At 42.7% G+C, this 17,532-nt stretch overlaps 1 protein-coding gene across 3 annotated transcripts in view; it reads left to right on the top strand.

Moving 5' to 3' along the window:
* The window catches only part of ACSL1 (acyl-CoA synthetase long chain family member 1), a 65,364-nt gene extending 51,288 nt beyond the window's left edge, over nt 1–14,076 (top strand). For all 3 annotated transcript variants that reach the window (XM_084626852.1, XM_084626853.1, XM_084626854.1), the window contains exons 15-21: nt 5,727–5,799; nt 6,830–6,918; nt 7,439–7,555; nt 10,408–10,551; nt 11,979–12,080; nt 12,176–12,247; nt 12,499–14,076. In XM_084626852.1, coding sequence (XP_084482978.1) covers nt 5,727–5,799; nt 6,830–6,918; nt 7,439–7,555; nt 10,408–10,551; nt 11,979–12,080; nt 12,176–12,247; nt 12,499–12,639 — 738 coding nt within the window. In that variant the 3' untranslated portion in view covers nt 12,640–14,076. The remainder of the gene's footprint in view (nt 1–5,726; nt 5,800–6,829; nt 6,919–7,438; nt 7,556–10,407; nt 10,552–11,978; nt 12,081–12,175; nt 12,248–12,498) is intronic.
* Nucleotides 14,077–17,532: the final 3,456 nt, after the last annotated feature.

The raw sequence follows: 17,532 nt of genomic DNA, 5'->3' as shown, positions 1-17,532 counted from the left end.
CCTATACCCCTATCTTGGAAAGGCCTAAGAAGTGTTTTCCATGCCAGCTAAAGGGGTGGAATTCTTATTTACCCGCTCGGTCTTCAACTCGTAATTGGTGCAGGCAGCTACAGAGAGGTCCATGATACAGCACCAAGTCTGCTCCACCTGGCAAAGGCACTAAATGCCTTGACCTCATGGGGAGGAGGGTATTCATCAGCTAGTTTCCAATTGAGTTGCTAACTACCAAATATTATTAGCAAAATATGATTTTTCTGGAATTCAGAGACAAACTTCCCCAGGAAGACAAGGCTCAGTTCCAAGCTCTCATGGGTTGGTGTCTGAGAGAACTTCAAGCAGCAGTGGACACAACTGACTTTGCATCTAGAGTCATCACCACAGCTGTAGTCATGAGGCATGACTCGTGGCTTCACTCTTTGGGGTTCCCCAAGGAGCTCCAGAATATCAGAGAAGCCTGGCACTTTGATTAATCTGAACTCTTCAATTAGACTGACAAGTCCTCCCTCTCGCTCTGGTCCCCAGCCTTGTTGACAACACACAAACAAACCTACAGACCCAGACATCTTCCTTCCTTTCACCCCTTGCTCCTCCCCACCCCAGCACTTTATCACCAAAGCCCTTATACATCACCACACAAACTGTGATGGGTTGGATTACAGAAACCCCTTTGGGACTGCCACCTGATATGCAGAGACTACCTCTGCCCCCCTTTTTCCCTGCCAGCTAGGGACCTCAGTGCCCTGCCTGGTTGTGCCGGACATGCTAGCCTGCTACAAACAGACCCAGGTCTGAACCATGTCCCCCAAAAGCTGCAGGCTTAAGTTAAAACAGCTTAAGAAGTGCTCCTGTTGCCAGCACTCAGATGCTCAACTCCCAATGGGGTCCAAACCTGAAATAAATCAGTTTTACCCTGTATAACCTTTATACAGGGTAAACTCATAAATTGTTCACCCTCTATAACACAGAGAGATGCACAGCTGTTTGCCCCCCTGGCATACTTTGGGTTAATAAGTAAAAAGTGACTTTATTAAATACAAAAAGTAGGATGTAAGTGGTTCCAAGTAATAACAGACAGAACAAAGTGAATTACCAAGCAAAATAAAATAAAACATGCAAGTCTAAGCCTAATACAGTAAGAAAACTAAATACAGATGTTTCAATAAGCTTCTGTCACAGACTGGACACCTTCCTACTCTGGGCACAAACCTTTCCCCTGGTACAGCCCTTGTTCCAGCTCAGGTGGTAGCTAGGGGATTTCTCATGACTGCAGTCCCCTTATATAGCTTTTGCATAAGGTGGGACTCCTTTGTCCCTCTCTGGGTTCCTACCCCTTCTTGTAAATAAGTACCAGGTTAAAGATGGATTCCAGTTCAGGTGACATGATCACATGTCACTGTAAGACTTCATTTAACCACTTGCCAGCATACAGGAAGACTCACCAGTAAACAGAGCCATCTACAGTCAATTGTCCTAGTTGATGGGAGCCATTAAGATTCCAAGCCACCATTAATGGCCCACACTTTACATATTTACAATAGGACCTCAGTTATATTTCATATTTCCAGTTTCAGATACAAGTGATACATTTATACAAATAGGATGAGCACACTCAGTAGATCATGATTTTACAAAAATATCTGAGTGTGAATATAATAACTGGAATATGTGTCATGCAAAAGGTCTGTTCTAAGGTATCATTACAAAGCTTATAAGTGCAATGTCACACAAACAACCAAGGTTTCAAAGACCCAGGTACATAGCTTCCTCCACCTCTACAACCACTGCCCAGCCCCACCTGTCATCCAAGGGTTTCTTTTGATGGGATGCCTAAGGACCATGTGTCATATTGATGCCAGTCACATTGCCCCCAAACCTTTGGTAGCTGCCTTACTTCACACAATTTGGAGGCGGTAACAGACAAGTGGGTACTAGAAATCCATCCAGTTGGGCTATACACTTGAGTTCTCATCTCTGTCCCTTACCATTCGCTTCTTTGGGACCACTCGCATGGGGACATCCTTTGTAGGAAGGTGAGTGGCCCAGAGAGGGGGGGCCATAGAGCAAGTGCCATCCTGATTCCAATGGAAGGGCTCGTACTCCCCATAGATCCCAAGAAAAACAGACTAGGTTGAGAATTGGTCTCCATTTCAATGAAATACCTTTAGTCGCAAATCAAAATTTTTGTAATTCCCTCCCTGGAGGAGAACACGTTGGTTTGCAGCCCTTGACATGAAAAAGGCTTGCTTTCATGAGGATGTTCACCATTTCCCCCAGAACATTTCTCAGATTCATGGTATAACAAGAGCGCTGCAAGTTCAGAATACTCCCATTTAGGTTAATGACAGAACCCATAGTTGTCATGAAAGTCTGCTCTGTGGTAGCAGCCCAGAGGAGATGCAACATCTACTCCGTCTTCCCATATCTGTATGACTGGCTCCTAACAAGCAGATCGAGCTAAGAGGTCCATTCTTCCTCTAACTTCTGATATCATTGGAGTTCTACATAAACAAATGCAAGTCCACTTTGACTTCCGCTAGGAGTGACCCTAGACTTATCCTCAGGAAAGGCTTACCACCCCATAGACAGACTTCAGTCTGTGGGCAGCCTGATAAATCAAGTCCCCCTCAGACCTCGCACCCCAATCAGGGTCTGTCTTTCCCTGCTTGGCCATATTTATATACATAACATCACTTGCCAGCCTCCACCTCTGTTGCCTAAGGGCTTGGCTTTGGTCTGCTTTATTCACTGGACAAAGACAACCTGTATTTCAGGGTAGCAGTCAGTCTTGTAAAAGGTCAATCTATCATATAACAGACAAAATGGTAATAGGTGCAGGTAGGAGGTCCATCTCTCCCACCCATAAGATGGGGAATCCATATGGACAGTCACAGTGGACACGGCACATGCATTCCATGGGAGGCCAGAATGCATGTCTGCTGAAGGTGACGGCAGCCTGCAGTGCATTCATCCCCCTCGTATGGTAACATCACATCCAGATAGTCATGTTGTCTGATGCTGGCTCTTATAAAAACAGGGCAATGAGATTTCTGTATACATAGAGGAAGGAATTTATGGAACTGGTGCATCCAGAACCACATCACTCATCAACATACCTACCAGGTATGCAGAATACTCTAGGAGACAATCTCAGCAGGCGCTCCTCTGCAGACCACAAATGGGAAACTTATAATTGTCATGACCAAAATCTTCACCCAGTGGAGGTACACCATCTTGGTCTGTTTGCGCCAAACAAATGCAATTTCTACTGCTCCAGAGCAGCATGAGGCAGAGACTCCAGGGGTGATGCCTTTTTGTTATCCTGGATGGACCATCTGAAGTATGCCTTTCCTCCCCATCCCTTTGCTACCCAGGTTCTCTGGGAAAGCTTGCCACAACGGCACCAGGGGATCCTCATCGCACCCAATTAGCCCAGACAATTTTGGTTTGTGGACCTTTATGAATGTTGTCCGTCCTCCCATCTATATTCAACTCTTTCCAGATATGTTGACTCAGAAGGGCAGGATCAAACATTCCAATCCAGACTCTCCATTTCACAGGCTGATACTTGCATGGATCCTAGACCTAGAATGTTAATGTTCAGAAGCTACTGAGCTATCCTCAGTTGCCACATTTTTTTGTGAAGATTTTTCTGCTATGTAGCAAAATGGAGGTATCACCAGAATTGGCAGGGGGGAGTGGGGTTTGTTCCTTAGTCTGGTGTTTTTTATAATCTCCTGCCCCTCAGTGTTAGGGCTTTCTGTTAGCTTGTCCAACTGGCAGAAATAAGCTCCCTCCATCCTCCAGTGGAGGGCTGCTCTCTCTACTCACCCTACCACAACTTGATTCCTGAAAGACCTAATTAGCACCTTCCCATCAGTGATAAAGTGAACGCACAATGGGACCTAAACCTGGTACTCTGAGCTCTTACCAGACCACCCTTTAAACTGAGGGCTATATGTTCCATGTCTCACCTTTCCATGAAGGTTGCTGTCTTAGTTGCTATCTCCTTAGCCAGACGGGTAAGCAGATTGGGAACACTCGTGGCTGACCTGGTATACACCATATTTCATAGAGTTAAAGTCCTCCATCTCCAACATGAAACTCATCCTAACCTAAGAGTTTCACATGAACCGGCATATTCACTTAACACAGTGGTTCTTAACTTTTACTGCAGCCTGCACCCCTTTGGTTCTCAAAATATGTATCTCGCATCCCTTATTGTAGGTCAGTTCTTTAAACCTAGATATATTTTTGTTTGTATATTACAGTAATCGTTAAATGTATAATGTTCATAAATACATAGGTTTGTTGGAACAAAATAGTTGTACTTGCGTGCCTGTACTTAATTTGTGTTTTCGACTTACCTTCTAAAAAAAAACTGGTGCGTCTTGCACACCCAGAAAGGGCATCTCACACCCCAGGTTAAAAACCGCTGTTAAGACTTAACAGTATTCTTTCCACAAACCTCTTGCTTCCAGCAAAAAAAAGACTGCACTCCCTCAACATGAGACTGGCCTTTGATCTTTATCTGCAAAGAACAAAACTAACTGGACAATACAGACTACTTTTTACTATAGCAGCACGGTTGCATTATTAGTCCAGAGATACTCAGTGGATCTCTGGATACATTATTTAGTGTCTTCAGTTGGCAGGTATTCCTCCCCAAGATGGGGTGAGGGCCCATTTTTCAAGAGCACAAGTAACCTCAACAGCATCTTTGAGATTACAATACCAGACCTTCGTAAGACAGCTACTTGGAGCACCATCCGCACATTTACAAAGCATTATGTCTTAGTTCAGGCTTCTTTGGCAGATGCAGCTCTGATATTGACAGTGTTAGACATCCATACCAACTGACTTCTTGCACCCTCCTCCTGTTTGAATACTGCTTACCAATCACTGACTTGTGGAATATACACAGGAACCAGCACTCGAGGAAATGGAGGCTACTTACCTATAATTTGGAGGTTCTTCAAGATGTATAGTCCCTATCTATATTCCGCTGCCCACCGTCCTTCCCCTGATTTTTTTCTTTTCAGTAAGAGAAAACTGGAGAGGTGTTGGTTCCATGCTGCACCTTATGCTCTCTGTTCAGAGCACAAGGAGAGCAGTTGCAAATGCATGGATCAGTGGACACGATTTGTTATAAATTTCCAGTCTCTGGCATACCCGTCCCTCAGGTGGAATACGGATAGGGACCACACATCTCAAAGAACCTCCAGTTACAGGTAAGTAATCTCCATTTCCTCCATGGTTAGTCCATTTTTGAGAATTGGTTTTGGCTGGAACTTAGCCATCTTGTGTAGGCTTTATAACACTGGTCAATAATGCTTTTCTTCCATCTTTAAAGTTGTTGCCTGCCTGCCTGCCTGCCTCTTGGTGGTATAAGACTTAATTTACCAATGCTATAATGCACCTACATCTTCCGAAGAGCTCCACACAAGTGGAAAGTATGGTATGCTGTGCTCTAGTTGAGTGACATGTGTAAGTAATATATATGTACTTCAAACTAGAGTTTTAAAACACTATAGTGGATAGTTTTTTAGGTAATATTTTAACTTGGCAGCTTCCTTCTTGTAGCATACTTAGATTACAAGTTACACAACTCAAAGTTGAATTGTACTGAGCTAAAGGACAAATGTCTCCATTCTACTTTAAAATTGAAACTATAAAGTGACAGGTATCAAGGTCCCTTGTTCAAGTTTATTTTTGTTTCAATTGAATAGTTCTATGAAGGCTATGGACAAACTGAATGCACAGCTGGATGCTCCCTGACATTACCTGGTGACTGGACAGCTGGTATGGTTTCTCTGATCTTCTCCTGAGTGAACTAATTTAGTCATCTATTCCAGATGTTGGTGTGGACATCACTTATACTGTTCTTAAAGCTGTCCCTAAAGTACTGTAATGGATTACTTGAGTTTTTTCTAGTGCAGTGATAAAGGGTTGTTTGAAGACTTCACTTGAAGCAAGCCACCACCTATAACTAGATGTGAACATAATGTTACAAGGCTGAACCATAAGACTACCTCTCTATAGGGCTTTAAGGGAAATTGAAACATGAGTCATAATATCCTGTAGTTTCTGTATATTAACGTTATAGGAACTAGATGTCCAGAGAACTTGGATCAGTTGTCTGCAAACAGCCATTTGAAACACTGGTACAGTACCCGTTTCTCTCAAAGCAGAGAAGCATTTCTCCTGTTAGCTAGATGTTGTAATTACTTCAGAGATCTGGTAAACTAAACCAAATTGAAATTATAGCAACTTAAATGTCAAGTGTCCTGCTTCTGAATGAAACATTCTGTACATCCTGAGGGAAAACTCTGGATATGTTAATATGATGTAAAAGTTTGTCCCAATAGGACATAATTCTGCAGTATCTTAATCTGTTCTATAGTCAGAAGTCTCAATTGGTTTTCACTGTGAAATCATGCAGTGTTAAACAATTCTTTGAAAAACAAAACCCCAAATTACTGCCTTGTGGTAATGATGCTTCTGCGCATACCCAGTAACGAAGTATGCACTTTTCTTGTAATACCTTCATCCCCATCTCAGCCCCTGCCCTTAAATTTGATTCCTCCAAGCTAGTACACAAGTATTGTTAGCTAGCTGTGTGGAAAGGAAGGATGGCCTTGACTTGTCCAGCATCGCATTGTCTGTCGGAACTAAGAGATTTACTGACTCCTGTAGTACAGTGTGTGAGCCAATGGATGGAATGCCAGCTTTTGATTTGTTTTTAGACTTAATCCTAAAACTGTAAGCTTCAAAGGTCTGGTAAGCAACCTGAACACAAATACATTTAAGGTTAATGTCTGTTCTATTAAAGGTCATGTTGGACCACCAATGCCTTGCAGTCTCTTAAAGCTTGTTGATGTAGAAGAAATGAATTACTTTGCTGTCAAAGGAGAGGGTGAGGTGAGTAACATTTTAAGGGTCTATAAGATTTTTGAAGAGATTTGTAGAGGGTTCTTGTGCAACCTCTAGCCATCTGGTGAGCTAAAATCAAATTAACCTTATATTTGAAGCTAGGGAGGTTTAGTAGGTGCTTGACAAAAGTAGCTCTCCTAGTCTACTTCTGACTGGAGGAGTTTGACTATTAACTGCATAAACACAACAGACCTCTACTAGGGGATATTAAGTCATTCTGCCTCAATGACACTGGAGCAGGTTAACGGTCAATAGTTGTACACTTAAGCAATTGAGTATAAACAGTTATTTGCTGTTTAACTATATTATATTACAGTCCTGCATAATGAAGAGAACTCTACTAAGCTGAGATTTTGTGGCTATAATTTAGAAAATTACTCTATTTTGGTGCTTCTAGAGACAAATGGGGAAACAAGAACTTCCTCTGAGAACTAAGTTTTTATCCACAAATCACTTATTGATTACTAACTTTCTTGCCCATCAGTCTTGATTAACAAACTCATTTCAGGTATGTGTGAAAGGGCCAAATGTATTTCAAGGCTACTTAAAGGATCCAGAAAAAACAGCAGAAGCTCTAGACAAAGATGGCTGGCTCCACACAGGAGATATTGGAAAATGGCTACCAGTAAGTCAGCTTGTATTGCTTAAACATGCTTTCGTAAAACTAACTGCATCTGTTATGTTGTCAATGGCTGAGTTCCCCAAGGGGCCTTCCATAAGGCTTGAGGCTCAGTTCCTTTTGCAAAGGTGCTTTGAGATACTCTGTTGCAAAGTACTATAAGTAAGGCTACATTTGTCAGGGTGGTCATGGAAGTCATGGAATCTGACTTCCAGAGACCTCCATGACATTCTCTGTTTCAGCCCCAGGGGCTGCAGGACTCTTGAGCTGGCAGCCAGCAGGGCCTTGGCAGGGTTCCAGCAACAGGCAATGAGGCCCCCTGCAAGATTCCAGGACAGGTGAGGGACTTCTCAGGGGGCCCTCCTCAAGGTTCCAATGGCGGGAAACGGCCTTGCGTGGCGGAGGGGGGACATCTTGGACAACTGGCTGGGAGCGTCCCGTTTTCTCTTTGGGAAAAGTGGTCACACTGCAGCTCCCAGCCGCTGTGGGCAGAGGGGGGGAACCCCACAGTTCCTAGCCACCATGGTGGCAGGGGAAACCATGGAGCAGCAAAAGTCAGACAGGTCTTGGCTTCTGTGAATTTTTGTTTATTGCCTGTGACATGTCCACTTTTTTTAACTAAAAATAACAGTCAAAATCGTAGCCTTAACTATAAGTGAAGTTTGAAATGGGAACAAAGCACTAGCCATTTTTATACTATCAGAAGATAAATAGCAGTACCTCAGTCTGATACAGCAGTGCCACTGTGTGGTGCTGTTCAAGAGGCTTTAGCAAAATTCCAAAATGCCTTGAGGAATATCTTCAATACAAGTCTCTCAAATTTGGAATAAATGAAGACTGATACTTTCAATTATTGGAGTTATTCTATTGGGTACCATAGGTCCAAATGTCCTATATACATTTCCCTCCAGCACAGGGGTGGGTGACCTTTTTTGGCCTGCGGACCACATCAAGGTTGTGAAACTATATGGAGGGCCAGGTTGGAGAGGCACAGCCTTCCCTGACTGCCCCCCCAAGACCCCGCCCCCCAGGACTCCCACACGTATCTGCCGCCGCCGTCTGCCCCATCCAACTGCTCCCTCTCCCCTAACTGCCCCCTGGGACCCCTTGCTCCTTATCCAACCTCCCCGCCCCCTTACCATGCCACTGAGAGCTGAAGCTGTGGGGGATGGGGGACCAGCAGGGGAGAGGCCAGGCAGGAACGTCCCGCAGGCCAGATATGGCCCGCAGGCTGTAGTTTGCCCACCTCTGCTCTAATGTTATGTATGTTCAATGCTGTGTCTAACTAATTCAAAAACACACTCTGCCCTTATTTAAGAAACCTCTTGCAACTCATGATGGGTTTGGGTCCGTTTTCTTGGATGAAAACGTGGACCATCAAACATAAGAGGGTGAGGGGAAACAAATCCTAGCATGAACATAGTGCTTATAACTGGTACTGAATCTGTCCTATATACTAAGGAAAGGATCAGTGGTTGGAGCCAGAAAATGGATTATTGGCAGTGTCAGCACTGAAGCAATCCTAGGCTATGCATAAATGTGAAGGGACAAATCACTTTCCACTCCTTTCTCCTCCTCCCTCTAGCCTCAAATAAGGCTTCAGTGAGCAAAAGACTCTAGATCATGGGTGGGCAAACTCTTTGGCCTGAAGGCCACATCTGGGTATGGGTGGTGGGGTTTGGGTTTGGGTTTAGGTTTAGGCTTTGGCCCCGGCAAGTCTAATGCCAGCCTTGGTGACCCCATTAAAATGGGGTCGCAACTCATTTGGGGTCCCAACCCACAGTTTGAGAACCGCTGATCTAGAGCAGGGGTGGGCAAACTTTTTGGCCTGAGGGCCATATCTGGGAATAGAAATTGTATGGTGGTCATGAATGCTCACAAAATTGGGGGTTGGGGTGCTGGAGGGGGTGAGGGCTCCAGCTGGGGGTGTGGGCTTTAGGGTGGGGCCAGGAATGAAGAGTTCAGGGTGTGGGAGGGTGCTCCAGGCTAGGACTAAGGAGTTCAGCGGGCAGGAAGGGGATCAGGGCTGGGGCAGAGGGGGTTGGGGCGTGGGGGCGTCAGTGGTGCAGGCTCTTACCTCCGGGCGGTCCTTACCTCAAGCAGCTCCCAGAAGAAACCGCATGTCCCCACTCCGGCTCCTACGCTGAGACATGGCCAGGCGGCTCTGCGCGTTGCCCTGTCCGCAGGCACCACCCCTGCAGCTCCTATTGGCCATGGTTCCTAGCCAATGGGAGCTGCAGGGACAGCGCTTGGGACAGGCAGCGTGCGGAGCCCCCTGGCTGTCCCTACATGTAGGAGCCAGAGTGGGGACATGCTGCTGCTGCTGCTGCTTCCAGGAGCCACGCAGAGTGGTGCAAGCCTCTGACCCCCACTCCCCAGCTGCAGTGCCGGAGCAGGGCAAGCGCTGGAGCGGGGATGCCCCGGACCCTGCTCCCTGGCAGGAGCTCCAGGACTGGATTAAAACATCTGGAGGGCCGGATGTGGCCCCCGGGCCATAGTTTGCCCACCCCTGCTCTAGATCCATTATCTAGCCTAATAATTTGAATGGCTTGTCTGCCTGCCTTTCCCTCTTGCTTTCAGTTTTTCCTTAGTAGTATTAAATCATGTGACCTCTGTTTAAATAGACAGCAAAAATCAGAACAGTCTGTAAATCGAGTACATTCAGGCAAAAGTTATTCCTGTTACAGGCTTGGAGTGAACTAATATTGATAGGATTACTGGTTGGTTCTTGGGCTACTCTAAGTATTTACCTTCCTGGTATTTAATCTGCCAGTGTGTGTTTGTAAAGCTTTGCAGCATGGCTCATAAAATGCCTGCCTTCTGTAAAGAGAAATAAATTAAATTCTCTTATCCCACAGAATGGTACCTTAAAGATCATCGACCGGAAAAAGCATATATTCAAACTTGCACAGGGAGAGTACATAGCACCAGAGAAAATAGAAAATGTATATATGAGAAGTGAACCTGTTGCTCAGGTGTTTGTCTATGGAGAAAGCTTGCAGGTAGGTATCCTTCAATGAGATGCAAATGATAGGTATGGTTATTAATGCAATCTCCCTTTTTAAAAACTGACACTCAGTTAAATCTTATAACCATTTCTCCTTGTTGCTACATCTGTCTGAAAATTCTGTTTTAATGCCCTAATTGCATCACTTACGTAACTTATTCCAGATCTAAGAGACAAGGTGGGTGAGGTAATATCTTTTTATTGGAACAGCTTCTGTTGGTGAGACTTTCAAGCTTACACAGAGCTCTTCAGGTCTGGGAAACTTATTTAGCTGTGGCACTGAGTACAAGGTGGAACAGATAGTTTAGCATAAATAGCTAACACGTTTCCAGGGACCATTTGCAGTGAAGTGGCCAATTAACAGTCCTCCTGTCATGGGCTGGGTTGGGGAGTGAGTTATACATTGTTGTAATAAGCCATAAATACAGTGCTTCTATTCAGTCCATGATTTTTAGTGTCTAGCCAACTTATGAATTTAAGCTCTCGGGCTCATCTTTTGAAGATGTTGTGCAGATTTCCTTTGAGGATGAGAACTGAGAGGTCAGATATAGTGATCATTTTGTGAAAAAATGTTCACCTTCAGTTGACTTGTCTTCCATAATTTTTCTGAGAGCTCATTTGGGAGCAAAGTGATTGTCTTGTTTTTTACCCATATATTGTTGGGGCATTTCGTGAACAATCCAGGGACCTTGAAAGTGTTTGGAGGGGGTGAGCAGAGGAGGTTTTGATCATTAAAGCAGTGGAGATATGTCTACAGGTTTTGCATCTGTCCTGGCAGGGTCTGGTGCCGCTTTGAATTGGTTGTTCCTTGGTCTTTGGGGAACTTGCTTCTAGTGAGCTTGGAGAGGTTGGGGTTAGTATGAAATCCAGAAGAAGGGGTTCAGGAAGTGGTCCCCACAAGTATGGGTTGTAGTTGTTTGATACCTTTGTATGAGTTCCAGTGTGGAACAACTAGGGGACAACTAGGGCTGTGAAGCTGGATGGAGTTTAATATCTTTATTGAAGTAGGTTCTCTTGGGGTATTAGGGATCCAAGCCAGGCTAGACAGTGGAACCAAAGTTTCTGGTTTTGGGTACTAATGAAATGCTGCTTACATTGGAAACCATTCTGAAGGGGAAATGGACTATTTTTTAAACTAATATTCAAGTATTAATGCACTTTTTGTCATCTTTCAACTTAAAATGTGGTCTTTAAAAATTTAGAGTAACTGCCTCCAGCTTCTAAATGTAGAAAGTTGCATATGAAAGTTAGTCAACATTTTGTTGCTTATATGTTGCAAAAAACTCTGAAGCAAAAGTTGTAACTAATTATGAAAATGTTGATCTGCATGTAGACTAACAGTGGAGCGCTGGGAGCTTCTAGGAAATTCAGTTAAATGTTTGTTCAGCAAATATGTGCTTTTTTTTTTTGAATTATTTTTAGGCCTTCTTAATAGCTATTGTAGTACCAGATGCAGAGACTTTGTCTAACTGGGCCAAGAAAAAGGGATTTGAAGGTTCATATGAAGAACTATGCAAAAACAAGGTAGGTGCTCTAAAATGTAGAGTCCAATCATTGGTCTTTTCAATTCTTTAACATGTAGAATGCAATATATAGTATAATTTTTTTAATCTTGGTAGGACCTCAAAAAACATATTCTGGAAGATATGTTGAAGGTTGGGAAAGAATCTGGCTTGAAGTCATTTGAGCAGGTGAGAAACTGTCATAGCAATTGTGCAATTGGAATTGAACTCAACTTTCACTCATTACCTGGCTCTCCAAACATGTCAATACCTACATAATCTGACTGTGCAGAAACTGCTTTGAACTAATCTTCTTCCCTAAGTGATCTGCTAAATAATATACAATACCTGTACACTACATTTTGTAAGCCCTTTTTACTATGGGATGCACTCAGCAAAGTAGAAGTAAATCTAGGCTAATTGTTGTTCGTTTTTTCCAGGTCAAAGGCATTGCCCTGAGCATGGAGATGTTTTCTGTTGAAAATGGCTTGTTGACACCAACACTGAAGGCAAAGAGACGAGAACTACAAAAATTCTTCAAGTCACAGATAGATGAACTCTCTGCTAATATCAGGATGTAACTGAGGGAACAGTGGGTTGAAGAGAATGGCAAACATCCAGTCTACTGTTGGCCTTCATATTTGTAATTTGACTACAGCAAACATAGGGAAGGAAACTGTGCAATCATTAACTTGTACACAAATGGGTACCTGCCATAGGAATACTGAAGAAAATGGAACATTGCCTTACTGTCCAGTTATGTTGCAGACCATTTTTATGGTGAACTACAATTTCCAAAATTAGCCTTAAACTGTAAATGTAACTATGATTAAGTTATTTAAACTTCCTCAACCAAAAATGTGACTTTTTTTTGTTAACCAGGGAGTTGGTTTCCTTGTTGCCAGCATGTTCCTGTCTGCAGGATACTTTGCAACTGTCCACCCCAAAGGATTTAGCATACTGGAGAGGTCTCTCTATTCTACTGCAGGGGAAAACAGTTAATCATCAAATAAAAAGCGATAGCTGTTAACAGTGCTTCTTGCATTAGCCCTAAAATTTGGTAAGACCGTGCCCCATTGAAGAGAACTTCCTTCAGCATGCCCCATTGAAGAGATCTCAGAAGCTTACTCTTGTGTAAGCTAGAAGTTGAATACCTATCAAATACCCCTGTGCAGGTGGTGAATGATGCAATACTGGCTCTCTAAATTAGTCTGTTTAATTCTTCTGCCTTAGGAGGGCGTATGCAACTAATTCATCAACATAGCAAAAACTATTTAACACAAGCTTCAGACATAGTTGTGTAAATGGATCCAAACTCTGGAACAAGACTGGAATTTAAAGAAGGAAACCATTCAAGAGCTTGACTGTGCTAATGGCCAGGTAAATGTACACCTTGCACTAGCCAAGTGACTCCTGCAATGGGCCCCTCCTGTATTTAATCTGCTTTGTTCCATTAACATGCGAAGTGCTCTAAACACAGAATAGCTTCTGTCACACTCCCTCAGCTGTCTGATTTAATGTATGAGCAATTGAGTACAATGGGTGAGAGCAGAAAGCAGGAATGTTTTTCTATCCGACACACTTCGAAGCATTCAGACAAGGTGGCAGAGGAGAGAGAGAACGCACGCTAGACTTTCCCCTGAACAAATTCCCACATAGTATAAGAATACATAAATAAAATCGTAGTCCAAAGTTCAGTTGGAAAATTGGCAGAATTAAGCCTTGTTACAAATAAAGATTTACCACTAGCATTCATTACTGTTTGGAAACATGGATATATGTAAAATACAAGCACAAGGTTTGCACTAAGATTTGTGTGATTGTAATGCATTATTTAGTATAACTTCATACATGTGTACCCTAATTGCACACATCCAAATCAATGCTCTTAGAATATCAAGTAACTTGTTACATGGGAGTTCAGATGTTTGCTTAGTGTTGGCTATTTCTATGTTTTATAAACCAAAACAATTTCCAAAACCAATGAAGGAAACCAAAATAAATATTTCTGCATTTCATGTGAGTGGAGCACTTATTTTTCAAGGTAAGAAGATAATAGCTAATGTACTGACAGAATATGAAATAAGACTATACATCAGACAACTGCTCTAACTAAACATTTGGGTGACTTACTAAGCAATGAATCTTCATTCTTCCAGTATTTGTCATACAGAAGTGGTAGTTCTGGTTGTTTAAACTTGTCTCTACAAAACTGGGACACCCAAGGATAACTTCTTATCATGGCCTACTGCTACTTATCTGCAGACTCTTGGTTAATATGCCTATAACATTAAGACAAAGCATACGTTGTAACTTGCTTGATCAGCATAAATAAACTGATCCTATTCTCAAAGGAAGCACAAAATATCTTCAAATACCTCCTTGCAAGTAGCTGGGTGTTGTAATCAGTATGCTGGAGGCATGAATAAAGGTTACATTCTTAAATATAAACCTTTGGCAATTGTGATTGTCAAAACCACGTGGGACGGAAGCTTGATATACAAGTTGTTATTGCTAAGGTAAATCTTGTTCTCTTGTGACATACTTCACAACACCTTAAATTCAGCCTAGAACTTTAAGAGGAGTTGGTGGGCTTGCAACTTTCTTAGATCTAGTTGACTCATCTCCTTGACCATTGTCAGTCTGGTTTCTTACCTAGGTGTGTACTGGAGACCACACTTGATGCTCTGGTGGGTGATCTAAGGATGGGGGATCAGGTGTCGCTGCTTTAATGACAGCTATAGCTGTCCTTGGTACCTTATCAGTGTGGTGTCTGCTTATCTGCAGATAAGTTGGGGGATGGGGTTAATAGGGCTACTGTAAAGAGGCTTTGTACTTCCCTTGCAGCGGTCTGTTAACAAGATGGTAAAACTGCTACCATCTGGGAGTGTCTTGGGAGACTCTTACAGCGCTCCTGTCACTCTGGTGCAGTATGTACATGATGCTGCTGGGAGGATAGTGAGGGGCTTAACTGGTATCCCTGCACCTTTCTCCAATCTGGCCCAAATGGTTGAGTGACACTTAATGCCTGGGTGACATCAGGGCCTGCATGACAACCTGAACCTCAGTCCAGAAGAGAGATTGGGATGCAAATAGCAAGAATATCAGCCTTTCTACTAGGTGTCTTTCACTTGTTCGGGTTTGCAAACTATAGATCTGTTTTCAAGTCCAAGTACTACTAAATATCAGGTAGCCGTAATAAGACAACTGCCTCACTTAAATGTGTCTAGGAGGCTGCAACTATTCATCTTAAAGGTGAACCTTTGCAATGGTCACCTTCTAATGGTCAGGCTAGACTGACATGAACTCTGAAGGAGCTGTAACTTGACAATATAGAAACTGAAGCTGGCACAGAATGCAGTGGTCAGCAGGGTAAGTGAAGTGTCATGCCATGAACAATAAGATCTCTGTGCTCCAGGACCCACCCTGGCTGTCAGAGTTGATGGGTGGAGTTCAAGATGCACAGGGACTTTTTTTGACCTATAAAACCCTACTAACAGAGGACCTACCCGCCCAAGACCATCTCAAGCCCCATGGCATTCTCCACTCTAGTAGCCTGCCATGTTGAGTGCCTTGGCTTCAGTGGCATAAAGAATAGGCTGGTGGCAGAGCATTTTATGAGGCAGTCACAGCCTCAGAATGCAAGTTCCTTTCCTGGTCCAAAATATCCTAAAATGTTCCACAATGGAAAGCGCATGATTTGAAAACTGGAAGAATGGTGAGGAATTGTTGGAGAAGGTGCTGCTGGTCTGTTGCTTTTTAAGTCCTTTATACTGTCTTGCTGGTGAGATTATATTCTACTCCATTTTAATTATGCGGAATATTATTCATAATTGCTGAGAGCATATAGATATGTACCCTTCTTGGCACTTATGTGATATATATTAAAATGTTCAACCCTACTTGGTTCTGGACACTGATTTAAACCAAGTGATGACTCCTTTGTATCAAGTTTGCCTAACAATGGTAGTCTTCAAGACTAACTTTTTAAGGGTATGGCCTAGAGTGTAATTAGACAACCACAGCTGACTCAGCAGTAGAAACATGGCAACTCTACCAGCTACTGACTCAAATTCAACCTCAGGATGCCCATTAAATTTGAACTTGAGCTGCTATCAGGAAGTGTGGGGTTGAAGATGAACTGAAAGCACTACAATCTTAATTCATGTTCGCTAACGTGAGTTAACACTTTGTGTGTGCAGTGTAGCTATATCCTAAATCTCAGTCCTGTTGTGGTAGTGGCATACTGCACTTCTGTAATAGAAACAGCCTAATAACTAAGTGCCTTTGAGAGGTGGGGAGTCCTGCTTAGCCACAGGGACAAATGTTTCAAGTGTAGTCTGCGTTCACTTTACGTTTATTTTAGGGCTGTTGATTGCAGCTAACTCATGATTGATCTCAGTTTTAATCACATTATTTAAACAATAGAATACCAATTGAAATTTATTAAATATTTTTGGAAGTCTTTCTACATTTTCAAATACTTATTTCAATTGCAACACAGACTACAAAGTGTACAATGCTCACTTTGTACTTTTAATCACAAATATTTGCACTGTAAAAATGATAAACAAAAACAGTGTTTCTCAGTTCACCTCATACAAGTACTGTAGTGCAATCTTTATTGTGAAAGTGCAACTTTAAAATGTAGGCTTTTTGTTACATCACTGCACTCCAAAAAAACAATGCAAAACTTTAGAGCCTACAAGTCCACTCAGTCCTAATTCTTGTTCAGCCAATCACTAAGACAAACAAGTTTTGTTTACATTTATAGAAAATAATGCTGCCCACTTATTTATAATGTCACCAGAAAGTGAGAACAGGCATTCACATGGGACTTTTGTAGCCAGCATTGCAAGGTATTTACGTGCCAGATATGCTAAACATTCATATGCCCCTTCATGCCTCAGCCACCATTCCAGAGGACATGCTTTCATGCGGAGGATGCTTTTTTTTTTTTTTAATGTTTAAATTGTAACTGAGCTCTTTGAGGGAGAATTGTATGTCTGTCTCCATTTTACAAACATTCTGCCATATATTTTATCGTATTCTCGGCTGATTACTCAGCACATCTTCATTTTAAGAACACTTTTGCTGCGGATGTGACTAAACACAAAGGTACCAATGTGAGATTTATAAAGATAGCTACAGCACTTGACCCAAGGTTTAAGAATCTGAAGTGCCTTCCAAAATCTGAGAGGGATGAGGGGTGGAGTATGCTTTCAGAAGTCTTAAGAGCAACACACCAAGGTGGAGACTACAGAACCAGTCACCAAAAAAGAAAATCCAGCCTTCTGCTGGTGCCCTCTGACTCATGATGATGAAAATGAACATGTCAATCCACACTGCTTTGGATTGTTATCGAACAGAGCCTGTTATCAGCATAGACACATGTCCTCTGGAATGGTGGTTGAAGCATGAAGGAACATGAGAGAAACCTGTCCATCATGAAGTAGAGGTCTGCTATAGCCCCA

The sequence above is a fragment of the Lepidochelys olivacea genome (genome assembly GCF_965140295.1).
Source record: "Lepidochelys olivacea isolate rLepOli2 genome assembly, chromosome: 4".
Classification (NCBI taxonomy): domain Eukaryota; kingdom Metazoa; phylum Chordata; order Testudines; family Cheloniidae; genus Lepidochelys; species Lepidochelys olivacea.
The sequence above is the reverse complement of the archived record's forward strand: the minus strand, read 5'-3'. Positions and strand labels throughout refer to the sequence as shown.